This window comes from Symphalangus syndactylus, chromosome 19 (genome assembly GCF_028878055.3).
Source record: "Symphalangus syndactylus isolate Jambi chromosome 19, NHGRI_mSymSyn1-v2.1_pri, whole genome shotgun sequence".
In the NCBI taxonomy this organism is placed as follows: Eukaryota; Metazoa; Chordata; class Mammalia; order Primates; family Hylobatidae; genus Symphalangus; species Symphalangus syndactylus.
The window spans coordinates 52,717,549-52,736,889 of NC_072434.2; the positions used below are offsets into that span (position 1 = coordinate 52,717,549).

The 19,341-nt window shown below is 38.8% G+C and overlaps 1 protein-coding gene across 1 annotated transcript in view; it reads left to right on the plus strand.

Annotated features, from left to right (window-relative positions):
* C19H1orf87 (chromosome 19 C1orf87 homolog) overlaps positions 1 to 19,341 on the plus strand; it is an 83,378-nt gene that overhangs the window by 42,731 nt on the left and 21,306 nt on the right. Inside the window, exon 8 of the mRNA XM_055234395.1 lies at positions 6,393 to 6,490. Coding sequence (XP_055090370.1) covers positions 6,393 to 6,490 — 98 coding nt within the window. The remainder of the gene's footprint in view (positions 1 to 6,392; positions 6,491 to 19,341) is intronic.

A 19,341-nucleotide genomic window follows, 5' to 3' on the forward strand; every position in this document is an offset into this window, starting at 1 on the left:
CTCTTAGTTTAAAAATTCTTAGCAGCAATTTTTTCTTAGATTAGAAACCACATAACCCAATGGTGAAGCTTGAATATTCTCAGATGATACTCATAGAATGAAACATAAACAACTTGAAAATCAAAATATATTTACTAAACCTCTTTGAGTCTCGGATTTTCCACTGGCAAATCTGGGTCCCAAATATCTACCTCCTGTGTCTATGTGAGGATTAAATAAAATAAACATGTGAAGGCATTTGGCATACTATCTGATTTATAAGGCCCTCACTAAATATGCTTCCTTTCCTTCTTATAAAAAAGAAATCAGTGTTTGGTGAGGGTCTCACTTCAAAACAGCCTAAGAAAGAAGAATCTTCCCACAGTCAAGTGATGGCCACATTGAGGTCTGGTTATCAGGGCAGACCTTGAATCTTGAATGTTCTTCTCCCCACAGCCATCCCTGAAAGCTTAACTTTATGGTTCAGATCCAAGGAAATGGGGTACATTTTCCTTGAAGCTGGTCTGCCTTTCGTGAGCCATCTGGCATCTCTTAAGACATCTGGAACTCACTCAGAGCATAATACCATTCTGGGAGGCGTGTAAAATGGAATTCTATTTCCCCAGAACATGAGGCAAATTGAGGCCCAAGGGACATTGGAAACAAGAAGCAGCCACTATCACACCTCAACTCCCTTAATCCTGGACACGGGACTTCAGAGTGGACAAGGAAAGGTTACGACTGAGTTAAAAGGGTTTTTTTTTTTGGGGGGGGGGGGTTGTTTTGACCAGTAGCTCTGAATTTCCTTTGGGTGCAGGAGAGAGAATCACAGACTATGAAAACTATGCACTCTCTCTCCAGAAAGATTTAAAAAAAAATTTAAAAGCACATCCACACAGCCACCATTACAGAGGGTTCACAGATCATCTGTAACTTCCAAGATAAATAAATGCAGTCTTCAAGGATATTCTATGGGTCTTGTCACTAAAATCAATGGAATCTGACCTTCCACAGAGATCAGCATAGAAGCATATAAAGTATCTGTCATCTTCATTCTGTGGACTCACTCATCCTGTTCCTCTAGCATGCCTTCAATGCAATGATGGTTTCTGTCAGGATTGCCAAGGCAATGTGGATACACATTCATTTGTTTATTAACTTCCCTGACCATTACCCAAGTCAGGTGTAGATTCAATAGGGTTGTAGAACCTAAGACATTCTATGCATGCAGGCTCAGTTTAACCCTTTTACACAGTCCATATTCTTCAACATTTGAACTCATCCTCTTTCCGCTTCACAGCACAAACCCCTCCCAAATTGCTCCCAAACCTGCCTCCCAGGAAAAGCTAGCTAGAACATAGGTTGTTTTAATTGATCTTTGCTTCGTTTTCATATAGCTTCCTCATCATTGGGAGGGAGTCCCCTTGATAGCCTGGGTTTGTGAATGTGAAGTTCATTCTTGTGGCAAGACTCTAGCTAGGACATATGTTTAAGTGGACCAGGACTTTAAGACCTCCTTCTGTAGTTTGTCAGGTTTTATTTTCATATTTAGTGTTTTCTATAACCGTAATCTCTACCTTAAAAGTATAAAAAAGATTTTTACTAACTTTGAATCTTTCTCCTCTTCCAATGCAACAGCCACCTTTCTGATCAATATGGCATATTTAATCCATTCTTACATTTGACATAATAATCACTCAATGTGTTCTGGGCATTGTGGTAGGCACTGAGGACAACAGACTTTTATGGTTTGGGCTCATAAGTTCTCCAGGAGCTCAGGGGAAAGGCAATGTTTTAAATACATCAACACAATTCTGTGTGACAGTGGAATGACAGCAGTAACTTTGAACACAGAGAAGGAACACCAATGTGCCCTGACCTGAAAGCTCTCCAGAGGAGATGATGTAAACACTGAATCTTAGAGGATAGGCAAGTTTGGCAAAGAATGGGGGGACGAGGGAGCTAGGCATGGTGGCTCATGCCTGTAATCCCAGCATGTTGGGAGGCTGAGGTGGGCAGATCACAAAGTCAAGAGATGGAGACCATCCTGGACAACATGGTGAAACCCTGTCTCTGCTAAAAATGAAATAATTAGCCAGGCATGGTGGCACATGTCTGTAGTCCCAGCTACTCGGGAGGCTGAGGCAGGAGAATCACTTGAACTCAGGAGGTGGAGGTTGCAGAGAGCAGAGATCCTGCCACTGCACTCCAGCCTGGGTGACAAAGCAAGCCTCCATCTAAAAAAATAAAGATAAAAATAAAAATAACTTGGGGACAGGGGAAGAGATGGGAAAAGTGTTCTCGGTAAAAGTCACAATGTGAAAGCACTGACATGAGAGCATGGCTAATTCAGGAAACCATAAGTCCTGCTCAAGTCAACTTTAGAATGGAAAGTAGGAACCAGTTTATGAAGGGTCTTTCTAAGGAGCGTGAATTTTATATTGAAGGTCCAAAGGAATCATTAAAGGATATTAAACAAGTGAATGATATGATCAGATTCAAATGGGAAAAAAGAGCATTCCATTCGAATTTGGAGAATTGATTAGAAGCAGGCAAACCTAGGGCCAGAGAGACATTTTAGAAGGCTGTTTCAATAATCCAGGCAAGAAATTATGAGGGTTTAAGCCAAGGCAGTAACAGGAGGGATGGAGACATCAAGGAGGTAGAAAAGCAAGTCTTGATGACTAATTGGATATGGGCCCTGACTTAGGAGAAATCAAGAATGACTCCCAAGTTTCTGGCTTTGGCAACTTGATGGATAGTGGTGCCATTCTCTGAGATAGGAAACAGAAAAGGAGTAATTGAGAGGGGTAGAGGAAGGAGTGATGAGTTCAGTTTTGAACATGTTGATCTGGGTAGAGAGGTGAAAACTGAATAGTGATTTAGGACTTTTCAATATGGAGTGGAATTCATAGTAGTTAAGATTACCCAAGGATGTAATGGCAAGTGAGAATGGAAGAAGGCTGAGGAGAGCACTCATTGTTAAGGAGTAGTAAACAAAGAGAAGCCAACAAAGGAAATTCAGACAATCAAAGGAGACATAGGAGTGGAAAAAAAAAAAAAGCAAAAAACAAAGAGTTTGGAGAAGGATGGCATGATCGGCCATGTCTCATGCTGCAACAAGATCATCTATAAATAGGATTGAAAAGTATTCATTAAATTTAAAACCATGGAGTTCCTAGGAACTTGGTAAACAGAGTTTAAGCAGAATGAAGGGGTAAAATGCAAATGGAGCTATCTGTGGGAAAATAGGGAGCTGAGACAGTGTGCACTGATCTTTCAAGGAGCATTTTGGGAAAATGAATGTTTATTTCACGTTATTTTTAATAACAGATATTTTATTTACTTCTGTTTAAAAACATTTCCTTATTAAACAGAAGAAACTACATAGAAACATTTTCTTACCAAGGGACATCATTATGAATATTGATGTTTTAAAGGATTTTAATAATAATCGTGAATAACATGGAATTGCTGTGATTTTCTGGTAGATGTTTCTGTTGTGCCTCTCTAACTGGCAGCAGTCAGTTCTTAGCAGCTATCAATCAGTCTGCTTCTAGGAACCCTGATGTACTGTTCCTAATATGCTGTTCATTTTAGCCTAAAGCAAAACTCAGTGTTGCCAGAAGTAAGTGATCTGTTCTTAGAATAATCTCTTAATATTGATATTTAAAAATACATCAATATGTTCTAATCATGAAGATAGTTCAGTTCTTATTTATGGAGTAAAATGGCCTAGTGTGACCAATCTCTGACTCTTGAACTTTATTTTTTTGCCAATCTCCACTCATGCACATTCCACTCTTCAGTGAATTCAACTCATGCATTCATGGCCTCTTTCACCCATATATACATTTATTCAATAATTATTGATCCTTTATTTTTCAATACTCTGCTAGCCAATGGCGATAAGAAAATGAATGATACCCAATCCCAGCCCTGAGTAAGCCACCACCTTGTAGAAATGCTCAACAAGTAACAGATAATTACTGCCCAGCCTGGAAAGTGGTATGACAGCAGAACAAATAATGTCAAAATATATGCTACTTCTAAAAAGCACCGTGCTCTTTCTTACCCATAATTACACATGCTTTTCCTCAGCCTGGAATGCCCCCCAACTCCTTATTCTTCTAGCAAACTCTATTCATTTTTTCATGTTTCAAATCAATCTTTTTTTTTCCTCTTTTAAACTTCCCTGGCATTTCTCCTCTGTACATAGGAACATGCAAGTTTCAAACCCAGGTTGGTTGTCTTTCCTTTCATAAAGACAAACGAAGATGAGCTTTTTGTTGTCATTTTAAAATGTTGGTTTTATGATTATTCAGGTATGGTGAAACCAACAGATCAGGAGATGAGATGATTGCTACTGAAAAGACAGTTTGTTTATCATCGTTGCTAAGAGGAGCAGGCACGCCACACCATGCGGGGCCAGGCCACACCATGCAGGGCCAGAGGAAGTGCCAGGCTCTGTCAGGAGGCAGAGAGAGTGAGGGGAATGTGGGCACGAGATTTTTTTGTGGGGAATGGGCAGAGCAGGGTAAGCATGCTTAGGATTGGCTGGCTTGCATAACCAGCAGGCTCTGTACTTGGCCCCAGGGTGGTTAGAGCAGGGAAATAGTGGCTCTGTCAGCACATCAATAAAAGAGATGGTTGGAGTATGGGCTTTGGATAAGTTGGTTAGCTGATAAAAGGCAGACTTCAGGAAGGGCAGTCTCTCCAGGGTCAACAAAGCCCTACGAAGGCTGAAGTATCAATATCAAAAGATAGGCTTAATACAGGCTCTAGACTGAGCTTCCTCTAAAAATAGTAACAGTGACTAAAAATACAGGTCAAGTATCTCTTGTCTGAATTATTTGGGACCAGAAGTGTTTTGGATTTTGAATGTTTTGTTGGATTTCGGATAGTTACACATACATAATGAGCTATCTTGGGGACAGAACTTCAAATCTAAACATGAAATTCATTTATGTTTTGTATATCACTTATAAACATAGCCTGGAGGTAATTTTATACGATAATTATAATAATTTTGTGCATGAAACGAGGTTTGTGTTAAATACAAATGTGTAGAATTCTGCACTTGTGGTGACCTGCCAGCACTCAAAAAGTTTCAGATTTTGGATTTTTGGATTAGGGATGCTCAACTGTAGTTATGTTTGGACTAAATAGCTATTTTTAGTAGCTGCTATTATTTACTTATATATTCATTTTTTTATGTAGTTACTATTAGAAATGTCTAATTTAGTGTAAATAGTCCACACATTAAACTTGACATTTCGTTTTTCCTTCCTTCTCCCCTTCCTTCCTTCCTTGATACTCCACTACCTCGCTCGCTTTCCCTCCCTTGTTTCCTCTCTTCTTCCTTCTTCCATTTCTCTATTTTCCTTCTTCCGTACTCTCCCCTCTTCTCTCTTCTTTCCTCTCTCTCACTCTGCTTCCTCTCACCTCCCTCTGTCTTTTCTTTATTTCATCAAATATTAATCAAATGCCTACTAAGAACCTGGCACTATCCTAAATGCTAATTTTATCATTGCAATCCTCACAGAATCCTGGGAAGTAGAAAGTACTAGTCTTGTTTAGTAAATGAAGTTGTAGGACATAAAAAAGGTTAAGTAACTTCCCAAGATCAGAGAGATCACAGGCAGCAGATCTGTGCTCAAACAAGGTCTGTTTGGTTCTCTCATTTATATGTTTAGCCATTATTCTAAATATACAACAAAAGTTACTACACCCTAAAAGTATGAAATATTTGAATCTAAGTGTCACTTACCCACCAACCTGAGAACTGAACTAGTTTGTACTAGTTCAGAACAAGATTTAGAACATATTATGAACTTGGGAAACTTCAATGACACCTCATTCATTCATTCAACAAATATTTATCTGAGCATCTGGTTTCTAGACTAAGTTCCATAACTTATTAGCTATGTGATATTAAGGAAATACTTAATCCCTCCACGTCTTTGTTTCCTCATATATAAAATGTAGATAGTAATATTAACCCTGCTAATACAACAAGCTTGTGTGGCTAATCAAAATGGATGATACAAAAACATTTAGCAATTTACCTATATAATCAAGTATGTATAATACATAGGCATTGACTACCCATTCCATGGCTGATAAAAACGTAAGATCAGCATTTCAAACCCCAGTGACTTCTGAGTAATGAAGTATACCTCTGTGTCAACTGAATAAAAACTTGCTGGTAAGCATTCAGTTGCACATTCTTGTCCTAAATGATATCCTGAAGGATACCTCAATGGTAGAATGTACTCCTGGGTATTAATTCTTTGTCAAAATAATATGGCTTCTAATTATGAGAAAAAACAAATATTAATTGTATCCTATTGAAACATTTTGTATCCTAGCGAAATATCAAATCTTTTTTATTTTTTTTTTTTAACTTGTAGGTCAGGGCTATATGTGGGAAGCATGGATTATATCTGACCCTGAGCCTGCTGGAAACATTGCTTAATCATCAAGATTTGGGTTACCAAAATGAAATAAAGTAAGTCAACTTTTATTAAGAACTGAATGTTTGTATCCACCACCCCTTCCCCAAATGATATGGTGAAGCCTTAACTTCAAATATGATGGTTTTTGGAGACTGGCTTTGGGAGGTGATTAGGTTTAGATGACGTCATAAAGATAAAACCCCCATGATGAAATTATTGTCTTTGTAATGAGAGGAACAGACATGAGAGTTTCCTGTCTCTGCCATGTGAGGATATGAAAGGCAGCCATCTGTAACTCAGGAAGAGGGTCCACAGCAAGAACTTAACCTGCCAGCACCTTGATCTTGATTTTCTAGACTCCTACCTAGTGAATGACATTTTGTGATAGCAGCCCGAATTTTTTATTCACTCTGTCTTCTGTTAGGATACCAATCCCATAGATCTGTCTTTAGAGTAGGAGTTCCATGTGTGAAGCAATCGATTTCATCACTTGATAGAGTTAAGAATGTTTGCTTTTATTGCGACCAAAGGGTCTTCTTAGCCATAGAAAAACAAAGCAGGAAACTTCCACTTACAACCATTACAGACTATCAGGGACTAGATTTACCATTCTACCTTAAACAACTAAAAATACGACAAAATATATGAAGCAGTGATTCTCAGACATCGAACGGCAAGCAGCACAGAACAATGACTCCTGGGAGAAGAAAAACAAAGCAAGTGAGCCTAGCTTATCGCATAGGAATGGGGAATTCAAGCAGAGCCAAGCATTCTCCCTGAGTTAAAGGGACAGAGTTTCGAGTTCAAGAAGGCCAAAAAGACTAAAATACACTGTACAGAGGAGTAGAGAAGGGAGAAATCCCCAAAGCCTTCTCTGGAGATTCCCAAGAGTTACCCTTAAATTTTCAAGTGAGTGCTGGCTAATGTGTCCATTTGAGGAAACTACCCAAGGCCAGGGAAGGTAACACCAAAAGCAAGAGGTAGAAACATTATTAGATCTCACATAGGATTGGGAATACTTCATGTTTCCACCAGCTAGTGAGGCAGACCTTGTAACACTACGGCATTGAGTAGAAACCTTAAAAAAGTACAGCACTGTAATAATGGTGCCAAATTACCCCAGACAAACTCAACAAATCTTAAAACTCTAACAAGTCTTGAAAATGATCAAAATGTTTTTGAACAACTTAATTATATCTAAGAACAAAGTCCCCAATTTCAAAGGAACAGAAAATCTCAATCAACAATATAAAAATCACAATTTCTAAAATGTATACAAAAATTGCTAAGCACAAAAAGAAGCAAGAAAAGTAGGACTTATTATTCAGAGAAAAACCAGTTAATGAAAGCAGATTCCTAAACAACACAGATAATACAATTAGTAAACAAGCATATTAAAAGAGCACTTATAAATACACTTCACTTGTTCAAGAAGGCATGAACATAATGAAAGATAAGGAAGATTTTAAAAGATCCAAATAGAACTTCTAGAGATAAAAAATACAATGTCTTCTCCCCTACAACATGTAACCCCAGTGTAATAATGTGAAAAACACTAAAAAATTCACAAAAGAGGGACATTCTGCACAATGCCTAGCCAGTGCTCCACAAAATTGTGAAGGCCATTAAAAATGAGGAAGATCTGAGTAACTGTCCCAGCCAACAAGAACATAAGAAGACATGAAGACTAAATGTAATGGGATAGCCTGGAGGGAATCTGGAACAGAAAAGAAATACTAGGTAAAAATTAAGGATATTGGAATTATGGACTTTAGTTAATCATAATGTATCAATATTGGTCCATTAATCGTAGCAACGGTATCATATGATTGTAAGATGTTGACAAAAAGGGAAAACAAGTATGAAGTATGTGAAAATTCTCTGTACTATCTTAAATTTTTTACTGTAAAATCTAAAACTACTTTAAAAAAATAAGGTTTATTTTAAAAATACAATACCTGCAAGAAAAATGTTTGTTATGGAAGCAACGGAAGATAAAACACAATAACAAATAAATGAGCTTGACGACATAGATATAGACGCTATGTAAAATAAAACTCAGTGTGAAAAAATGAAGGAAAAACTAATAGAGCATCATTGCGCCTTGTGACACCAGAAGCCTAATACATGGGAAATTGGAGTCTCAGAAAAGGAAGAATGGGATGAAAGGAAGAAAAGCATGTTGAACAATTAATAGCTGCAATTTTTTTCAAATTTGGAGAAAACTATAAAGACATGGACGCAAGGAGCTCAATGAACTTCAGACACAAGAAATTTGAAATAAACCACGCAAAAGTTCATTGTAATCAAATTGCTTAACCCAGTGGTAAAGAAAAAACCTTAAAGGCACACAGAGAAAAAGACAAATTATAGTAGGCTTTCCCTTTCTGTGGTTTCACTTTCTATGACTTCAGTTACCTATGATCTGAAAATATTAAATGGAAAATTCCAGAAATAAGCAGTTTATAAGTTTTAAGTTGTGCACCATTCTGAGTAGCATGAAGAAATCTTATTCTGTCCTGCTTGGTTCTGCCTGGGACATGAATCATCCCTTCATCCAACATATCCGTGCTGTATATGTTACCCCTGTGTTAGTCACTTAGTAGCTGTCTCGGTTATCAGATTGACTGTCATTGTATCACAGTGCTTGTGTTCAAGTAATTCTTATTTTGCTTATTTGCTTATTAATGGCCTCAAAGCAAAAAAGTAGTAATGCTGGCAACTTGGATATACCAAAGATAAACTATAAAGTAATTTCTTATGTAAAAAGATGAAGGCTGTCAACTTAATGAGGAAAAAAAAAATGTATGCTGAGGTTGCTAAGATCTACAGAAAGAACAAATCCTTTATTTGTACAATTGTGAAGAAGGAAAAATAAATTTGTGCATAGGATATATAGGGTTCAGTACTAGCTGTGGTTTCAGGCATCCACGATGGGTCTTGGAAAATATACCCTGTGGATAAGGGGAAACTACTGTAATTTCTTTCTCAAATTTTTGGTAGAATTCACCAGTGAACCCAAATGGGCCTGGTACTTTCTGTTTTGAAAGATTGTTAATTATTGATTTAATTTATTTAATTAGCAAACCAACTCATATCCAGAATCTGGTTCCCTGTCACCCCCTCTATTGTTACTTAACAACACCCATCCACACTACCATTATCTTTCTCCTGGATTTCTGTAATAACCTCCAAACTGAACTCTGTTTCTACTCTTATACCTAGTTTATCTCACTCCCGCAGCTATTGTTATCTATTAAAAAACCTAAAAGTGTTCACATCATTACTCTGCTCAAAACACTGCAAGAGTATGTTATTACACGTAGAAGGCAAAAAAAAAAAAAAATCAAAGTCCTCTATACGAGTTGCTCCCCCATCACTTTGGCTCCATCTAAAATTTCCTTTCTCTAATCTGTTCCAGTTACACCATGCCTCTTTTCTTCCTCAAACACACCATGCAGACTTCACCTTAGCACCTATCTTTTGAATGTTCCCTCTACCTTGAAAGATCTTCCCACAGATATCCTTATGCTAACTCCCTCACTTTCTTCAAGTTTTTGCTCAAATATCTCCTTGTCAATGAGACCTACACTAACCACTCTATTTAAAGCTGTAGCCCCCATCCTTTGTTCCCCTTAAGCTAGTCTCTTTTTGTTTTCTTTTATACACTTATCAACCTCTAATGAATTAAGTAATTTGCTGATTTATCCTCTGTATAGCTATTATCTGTATCTCCCTGACAGACAGTAGATGATAGTGCCATGGGGAAGTCAGGGTCTTTGTTTCATTCACTGATGTATCCAAAGTGTCTAGAGCAGTGCCTGGCACATAGTAGGTTCTCAATAAATATTTATTGACTTGAACTGAATTGGGGGTTGGGGATACATTGACTTGAACTGAATTAGAGAGGTAATCCCTCAAAATATTCTCAGGGATGCAGATACATAAATTCTTCCCAGTCCCTATCTCATGAGCAACTTGAAGAAGGCCTTCCTTACCCACCTCACCAAAATCAGGTTCTTTGTGCTGTACTCTCTCATGGCACCCAGTCGTTTTATTTGCTAACACTTATCAGTATTTGTAATTATGTGTGTATTTGTGTGATTTGTTAGTTTAATGTCTACATAGTGATCTCCATGCTAGCAAGGGGCATGACTATTTTCCTCACACTATATTTCCAACATCTAGCCTAGTACTTGGCTGTGTTAGTCTGTTCTCACAGTGCTATAAGGAACTACAGGAACTACCTGAGACTGAGTAATTTCCAAAGAAAAGAAGTTTAATTGACTCACAGTTCTGTAGGCTGTACAGTAAGCATGGCTGGGAGGCCTCAGGAAACTTACAATCACGGTGAAAAGCAAAGGGGAAGCAAACACGTCTTACCATGGCAAAGCAGGAGAGAGAGAGAGATAGAGAGGGGGGAAGTGACACAGTTTTAAGCCTTCAAACCTCATGAGAATTCACTCACCATCACAAGAACAACATGAGGGAAATCCGCCCTCATGATCCAATCACCTCCCACCAGGCCCTTCCTTCAGTACATGGGGATTACAATTTGACATGAGATTTGGGTGGGAACACAGAGCCAAACAATATCATTCTGCCCCCAGGTCCTCCCAAATCTCATGTTCTTTTTACTTTTCTAAACCAATCATGCCTTCCCAATAGTCCCTCAAAGTCTTAAGTCATTCCAGCATTAATGCAAAAGTCCAAGTCCAAAGTCTCATCTGAGACAAGGCAAATCCCTTTTACCTATGAGCCTGTAAAATCAAAAACAAGTCAGTTACTTCCAAGATACAGTGGGAGTACAGGCATTGGGTAAATGCTCCCATTCCAAAAGGAAGAAATGGGCCAAAAGAAAGGAGCTACAGACCCCATGCAAGTCTAAAACCCAGCAGAGCAATCATTAAATCTTAAAGCTCCAGAATAATTTATTTTGACCCTATGTCTCACATCCAGAGCACACTGATGCAAGGGGTGGGCTCCTAAGGGTTTGGGCAGCTCTGCCCCTGTGGTTCTTCAGGCTACAGCTCCTTTGGCTGCTTTCACAGGCTTGCATTGAATGCTTGTGGCTTTTCCAGGCACACGGTTGCAAGCTGTCAGTGGTTTTACCATTCTGGGGTCTGGAGGACTGTAGCCCTCTTCTCAAACTCCACTAGGCAGTGCCCTAGTGGGGACTCTGTACAGGAACAGAGTCCTGTTTTTGCCACAGCTGTTTTTGCCACAGCTGGAGCTGGAGCAACTGGGATGCAGGGCATCACGTCTTGAGGCTGCACAGAGCAGTAGGGCCCTGGGCCCAGCCCACAAAACTATTTTTCCCTCCTAGACCTCCAGGCCTGTGATGGGAGGAGCTGCCAGGATCTCTGAAATGACCTAGAGACATTTTCCCCATTGTCTTAGCTATTAATATATAGCTCCTCATCACTTATGCAAATTTCTGCAGCCAGCTTGACTTTCTCCCCAGAAAATGTGCTTTTCCTTTCTACCTCATGGTCAGGCTACAAATTTTCCAAACTTTTTGGCTCTGCTTCCCTTTTAAACATAAATTGCAATTTTAGACCATCTCTTTGTAAATGCTTATGACTGTACACTTTTAGAAACAGCCAGGTCACATCTTGAATGCTTTGCTACTTAGAAATTTCTTCTGCCAGATACCCTAAATCATCTCTCTCAAGTTCAAAGTTTCACAGATCTCTAAGGCAAGGGCAAAATGCTGCCATTCTCTTTGCTGAAGCATAGAAAGAGTGACCTTTACTCCATTTCCCAAAAAGTTCCTCATTCTCGTTTGAAACTACCTCAGCCTGGACGTCATTGTCCATATCACTGTCCGCATTTTGATTAAAACCATTCAACAAGTCTCTAGGAAGTTTCAAAATTTTTCTCACCTCTTCCTGTCTTCTTCTGAGCCCTCCAAAATGTTTCAACCTTTACCCATTACCCAGTTCCAAAGTCACTTCCACATTTTCATGTATCTTTATAGCAGTGCCCCACTCTCCTGGTACCAATTTTCTGTATCAGTCTGTTTTTACATTGCTGTAAGGAACAACCTGAGACTGGGTAATTTATGAAGAAAAGAGGTCTAATTGACTTACAGATTTATAGGCTTAACAGGAAGGATGGCTGAGTGGCCACAGGAAACTTACAATCATGGCAAAAGGCAAAGGGAAAGCAAGCATATCTTACCACGGCAAAGCAGGAGAGAGAGAAAGACAGTAAAGGGTGACGTGCCACACTTTTAAACTATCAGATCTCATGAAAACTATCATGAGAACAGCATAGGGGAAATATGCCCCCATGATCCAATCACCTGCCACCAGGCCCCTCCTTCAACACATGGAGAATACAATTTGACATTAGATTTGGGTGGGGACACAGAGCCAAACCATATCATTGGCACAAGATAGGTACACAGTAAATGTTTAAGGAATTTACTTATTCATTTATTTAGCAAGCATTTACTGGGTACCTACTACATACCAAGCACTACTCTTACACACTAGGAATATAGATATGAATAAAACAAAGCCCCTTTCCTCATGAAACTTATATTCTAATGGGAAAGATAAATAATACATAAGGTAGAATATATGGCATATCACATGGTGATAAGAGCAATACAGAAAAATAAAGGGTAAAGGTTATGAGACACATCAATCAATGAACATATGAATAATAAGGTTATGATATTTAGCTTAGTCAATGAATTTCCACTGTGCCAGCTTTGGACATGACAGTGTGCCTTCTTTAAAACCTTGGGGGTGGTTGGCTGAAGGAGAGAGGTGTGGTTAAGCTGGAAATGCAGAAAACTGAGCTAAGAGCTGAGTAGAAAATCCCAAGGCCAAAATTAAGACTACCAAAAAGGCACCAATCTAAAGGAAGAAAAAGCAAGTATCAAGGCTCACATTATACCTATACGTAGTTGAGACTCAATAGATATTTGTTGATTAAAAATTGAGATCCAGAACCAAGATTCTGAGAATCGGGAATATGAGACCAAGAGAAAATGGGGAGCAAATAATGTTAGGCTACTTACTATCCTATTAACACTCTCAATTTCTCACTGCTTTTGTGCAGATCAGAGAAGCACGCAGATTTCTTTATTCACCTGTCTTTGACTTTTAAATGTTCAAGGATATCAAAACCATAAGAACTAAAAACGAATTGCATTTATAAGAAATAAACCTGTTTCATCCCTAAACAGTCATTGGCTAAAGCTTCTTTCGTTGAATTAAATCCATTTTGTTAAGGGCTTTGTATGCAAACCTATATCCTTAAGAGATTAAAGATGCAATTTAGACACACATTTTAGAAGCTGAATGCACGAATCATTATTTTAGTACATATTGTCCATTAATCTGCTGTTCAATTGGGAACCCATTTGGAATGTGGCTGCTTGCTAATTAGCAGGATTCTAGTGCTGAGCTGCTTCCTGACTAAATGTCCTTTAGAATCAATAAAACATCAGGAGGGATTATGGTGATGTGGGATTAGCCCCATCTAACCAAATAAAATGAGTTGCGTTTCCTCCTTAAACTGTCATGTTGTAAGAGTTGACGAGTGGAGCAATTTCACAAACCCTGTTACAAAGTTGTTGTTGTTGTTTTTTTAACATTGAGATTTGTTTTTTTGCCATTTGCCTACCAATTAGCAGAGACATTAGTGAATGACTGCCAGGATAAGGCGATTTTGAGAAAGACTTGATTACGATTTCAAATCTCTACTCTGAATCACCCTTATGTAAAATGAGTTCAGGTTTTGTTGGATGGAAATTATTATCCGTGTTCTTGGCCAGGAACATGTAAATCAGAATTAGCATTTAATGTTTCTGTGTGACTTTGCAATAAATGGTAATTAAGGAGGGCAGAGAGAGAACAGGAGGCAAACTAATACTCTAAAATTGTATTGGCAAAATTAAATGCTTCAAATCAGTTTAAAACACATGCACACAAGCCAAACTGTGTTGGGGGAAGGGATAAATAATAAAGCTGCTATGGAAGCTTCATGAATAGAGGGGAGCAATTGACACAACCACAAGTAGGACTTATCATACACATCTGGCCCATTACTGAGAGTGCAATTAAGTTGAAAAAGACCGGTTTTGCTAATCCCAGGAACAACCAGAGGATTTTAGAAGATGAAGGAAACATGAGGTGTCTGATTCAGCAATTACTTCTAAAGGAAATAGGAAAAGTGTTGGGTAGCAAGCTATTAGAAATATGGTATAGATCTGCCCATTGGCTGTGCCTTAGAAATCAGACCTGCTGCCTTTTCTCTTCCAGAAAATAATAATAAGTGCTTTATAAATATTAACTCTTTTAATTATTGTAACTTTCCCATGAAGTAGATATATTATTTTTCAAATGAAGAAACTGAGGCATAGCAGCACAGAGAGGCTAAAACCAATACACAACTAATAAATGAATTCATCAATAAGGCTAAGTCAAATGTAGGTTCTCTACCTTCAGTCTTGGCTCTTGGTCACTACACTACACTGATTCTCCTACAAGTCTTATGAAATTCAGTTTATAAGCCTAGGCACAGAGGCTTTGGCCAAACTGCCTAAGTTCCAGAGCTGGCTTCACCCTTGGGCTTGATGCTGAACAGAGTTCTGGATTCGAGTTTAGTATCTCTTGCCCTCTCCTCCAGGACCCAGGAGGCATGTAAAATATGAATACCAAAGAGGGAAACATTTAAGCTCCAGGGGCAGGTATGATCCAAACAAGCCCCAGAGCTTGGAAGCAACCTTTCCTTATCAGTGTAGCCCTTCTACCACCTCTTCAGCCCCATCTATGGAGAAACCCAGCATGAGTCCTAGCTGGCGACGTGGTTCTGAAATACACTAGTTTTGGGAGCCTGAATAAGTAACAAATTTCTCTTTACTTTAATTTTCCCATCTGTCAAAAGGGAAAAATAAGAATTCATTTGTTTAGATTTCAGAGTTTATTGCCTCTATATCAGGGAAGGGCTGTACTTCTCCCAGTTAACCAAAAGGTGGAAAGAATATAACTTAGTACATGAACAAGGAGGTTAAAGCATAGAAAAACAATGCAAGTGAATGAGCGTCTCTGTAGCAAGGTTAAATGACATGATCAAAATAACCCCCTGACTTGATTGGATAAAGAATTAATGCATATGTACCCAATACATCCAGGTATGGGGCTAGGTGCTCTACGTGGCTACACAGCATAGTCCCAGCAACCCCATGAGTTGGTTTTCCTTTTAGAACCACTTCACAGTTGAGTAAACTAAGGTTTAGAGACATTAAATAAATTACTCTCAAAAGTTAGGCTTGTTTGACTCTTACTTCTGTTAGGGCTGTTAAGGCTGAATTATATCTCTCCAAAGTTCACATATTGATGTTTTAATCCCCAGTACTTCAGAATATGGCTATATTTGGAGGGCCTTTTAAAGAAATGATAGCCTGGTTATGGTGGCTTATGCCTGTAATCCCAACACTTTGGGAGGCCGAGGTGGGAGGATCACTTGAGGTCAGGAGTTCAACACCAGCCTGGCCAACCTGGGAAAATCCTGCCTCTACTAAAACTACAAAAATTAGCTGGTGTGGTGGCACGTGCCTGCAGTCCCAGCTACTCTGGACGCTGAAGCACGAGAATTGCTTGAACCTAGGAGGCAGCGTTTGTAGTGAGCTGAGATCGTGCCACTGCACTCCAGCCTGCGTGACAGAGTGAGACTCTGTCCGCCAAAAAATAAAAATAAGGAAGTGATAACTGAGTTAAAATGAGACTGTTAGTGTGGGTTCTAATCCAATCTGAAGGGTGTCCTTATAGGAAGTGGACATTTGGACACACAAAGAGACACCAGGGATGTAGGTGCACAGAGGAAAGACCATGCACAGAGAACACAGCAAGAAAGTGGCCATCTGCAAGCCAAGGAGATAGGCCTCAGAAGAAACTAAACCTACTGACACCTTGATCTTGGACTTGTAGCCTCTAGAACTGCGAGAAAATAAATTTCTGTTGTTTAAGCCACGTGATCTGTGGTATTTTGTTATGGCAGCCTGTCTTAGACTATTTGGACTGCTATAACAAGATACTATTAACTGGGTGGTTTATAAACAACACAAATTTATTTCTCAGATTTCTGGAGGCCAGGAAGTCCAAGATCAAGACAGAAGCAGATTTAGTGTTTGGTGAGGGTCCACTTCCTTAGAGACAGATGTTTTTTTCACTGTGACCTCCTATGGTGAAAGCAGAAAAGGGTCTCTCTTAGGCCTCCTTTATAAGAACACTAATCCCATGCATGAGGGCTCTGCCCCCACGGCCTAATCACTTCCCTAAGACCATAGCTCCTAATACCATGGAAGTGAGGATTTCAGCACATGAATGTGGGGGAGATATAAACATTTAGACCGTAACACAGCCCCAGCAAACTAATATAGTCCCTAAAGGCTAAAGGCCTCTTCGGTAATCTTCCTGTCTGGTTCCTCCTTCTGGCATATTTTGTTTCCCTTGACTGAAGTAGAGGATTACAGGATTCTGAAGGCAATTCTTCAAATCGTGGGACTTAATTTCTGATCCTGGCAGTCTGAACAGAGCTAACTCTTTATCAATATTCTATACTATGTCTCAGCTGAGCTTGGTGGGATTTGTAGGAGCTAACCAGATAAGAGACAGGGAAGAGTATTTCAGAGATAAGGAGCAGTATGTGCTGAGACAAAAGCCAAGCAAAAATAAGTTTGGAGAACTACATACCGTTCATTATGGCTGGAACATACATTTCAGGAGGCAAAGAAAGGTAATGGGCTTGGATGGTGAATACCAGCAAACCTTTTGACTTAAGCCTTCATAACCCTCATAGAAGAGTATACCAGCTGAAATTACCTTCATCAGTATTACAAGGATGTTTCAATAAAACAGCCTATATTTTGTGTGTTTAGTGCTTTAGGTTTGTTTGTTTGTTTTAATATGTAAAGCTTTTTGTATAAAATGACATCTGCCTAACAACCCCCAACTAAAATTTCTATGAAGAAGGAAAGAGACAAACAACATATGAGTAGCAAAAACTGACTAACAGAGACTCTAGTGTCAGAATGTACAAAAGAAATCTTCACTGACTGTAAATAAAAGGAATGTGGGAAAATCAATTCATTGCTTGCCCCAAGCTGTGCCCTACCCACCTATAAGAAGTGCAGAAAACAGAAAATACTTTATCCCTTCACCACAATCTTCCCCTTGATTTGGGGACCCAAGTCTTGACCAACCAGAAAATTACACAAGTGTTGTTTTATTGTGCAGCCTGAGCACTAGGGTTCCACCCATCTCCTTTCCTTCCCTCCCCTGCCCAAGGATACACACTTAACCACACACAACTCTTCTGTGCCTATTTGGAGAGCTCAACTACCAAGAATGACAGCAGAAAGTTGAAGTAAGCAAGGTGGGAAGGGGAAAATATGACTACGGTGCTTGCATCTGATGAAGGTAATATCTGATAATAAAGTTGTAGAGGTTAGTACAGAAAGGAAGATCACTGTCAGTTGTATATGATGAGGAGCATATAGCTTATGGCATACTATACCAATATGGGGTATGTGATATACAACAAATGTGGTGAGCAGATCCTATCTCTGCCCTACCAAGGTGCACCAGGTGTATGCCTGAGAGGCACCAGGAATGGATGGAAGTTGTCATCTGCCCTTGACTTCAGGTCTAGTGAGCAGTGAGCAAGGCCAAAGGAAATCAGTGCAACTCGTCTGCTGGGTTGTACTGAATGTGAATAGATACTCATTTGAAGCACAATACCTAATTAAAAAACAAACAAACACACACTACAATACATGGAAAGGAAGCCACAATTCTGCAGGCTCCAAATCTCACCAGACCTTTTAAATTGATCTACTCTTAAGAAAAATTTAGAAAACCATTGATTTTTTTGTAGAGTATAAGAAGCCATGTCCTCTACTGAAATGAATTGGAAAGTAATCAACATAATGAGATTTAAAGTACACAAAAATGAAACTTAAAAAGCACAAAACATGAACAGAAGAAACTAGAAAGAATTTTGGTAAATATGGATGGTTTCAAGAAAACTAAAACTTTCATAGTGGAATTAAGAGGTAAAGAAGAATCAATATGTAATGTCAAAATTAAGAGGCTTTTACAAAATTGAGAGGAAAATAACAAAGAAGAAAATGAGGATAGTAGATATAAAAGAATAAGAATAGAGATTCAGCCTAAGAGGCCTCGGTGCTGTGAAAAAGAAAACTAGAAAAAATGGAAAAAGAAATAAAAATGGAAGTCCCAACTAAAGAAACTTTGCAGAGCTGGTACAGCTGTACAGATTGAAGGGACTCAGTGTGATGTAAGCTAAATTAAGAAAAAATGTATTCACATGATCCCAACAAAACTTTTATATTATAAAGACAAAGGCAATTATTCAGGGATCCAGGCCAAAAACCCAATAAAACTGAACCAAAGCAAATAAAGAGAAAATTAATTACAAATGACAAAAAATCAGACTGACATCAGATTTCTGCAAAAGTAAATGTCAGAAGACACTACAGCCGTGTCCATGGAACTACAAAGACAACAAAAATGTAAATGAAGTCAAGTTACATCACATTCGGATAGATTTGGTGGAGTCAGGGCATAAATCCCATTGATCCATGTGCCCTTGGACAAGTCACTTACATGCCCCATAAGACAGTTGTCTCAATTAAATGAGATAATGCACAAAAAGTACTCAGAATGTTCACTCCATGCCATTTTAACTTGAAAAACTCAGTTAAAATGGGATTTGAAATCAGATCTGCCTGAATCTAGAATCAGGCTCACAGGACTTGTCCTCCAGTCCTGATCTGTCTGGCTTGACACTGGAGGTTTGGTACCTACTTTTGTTATTAGAATTATAATGCCTGCTATGGCAACTAGAACCCACTCCCAGATTT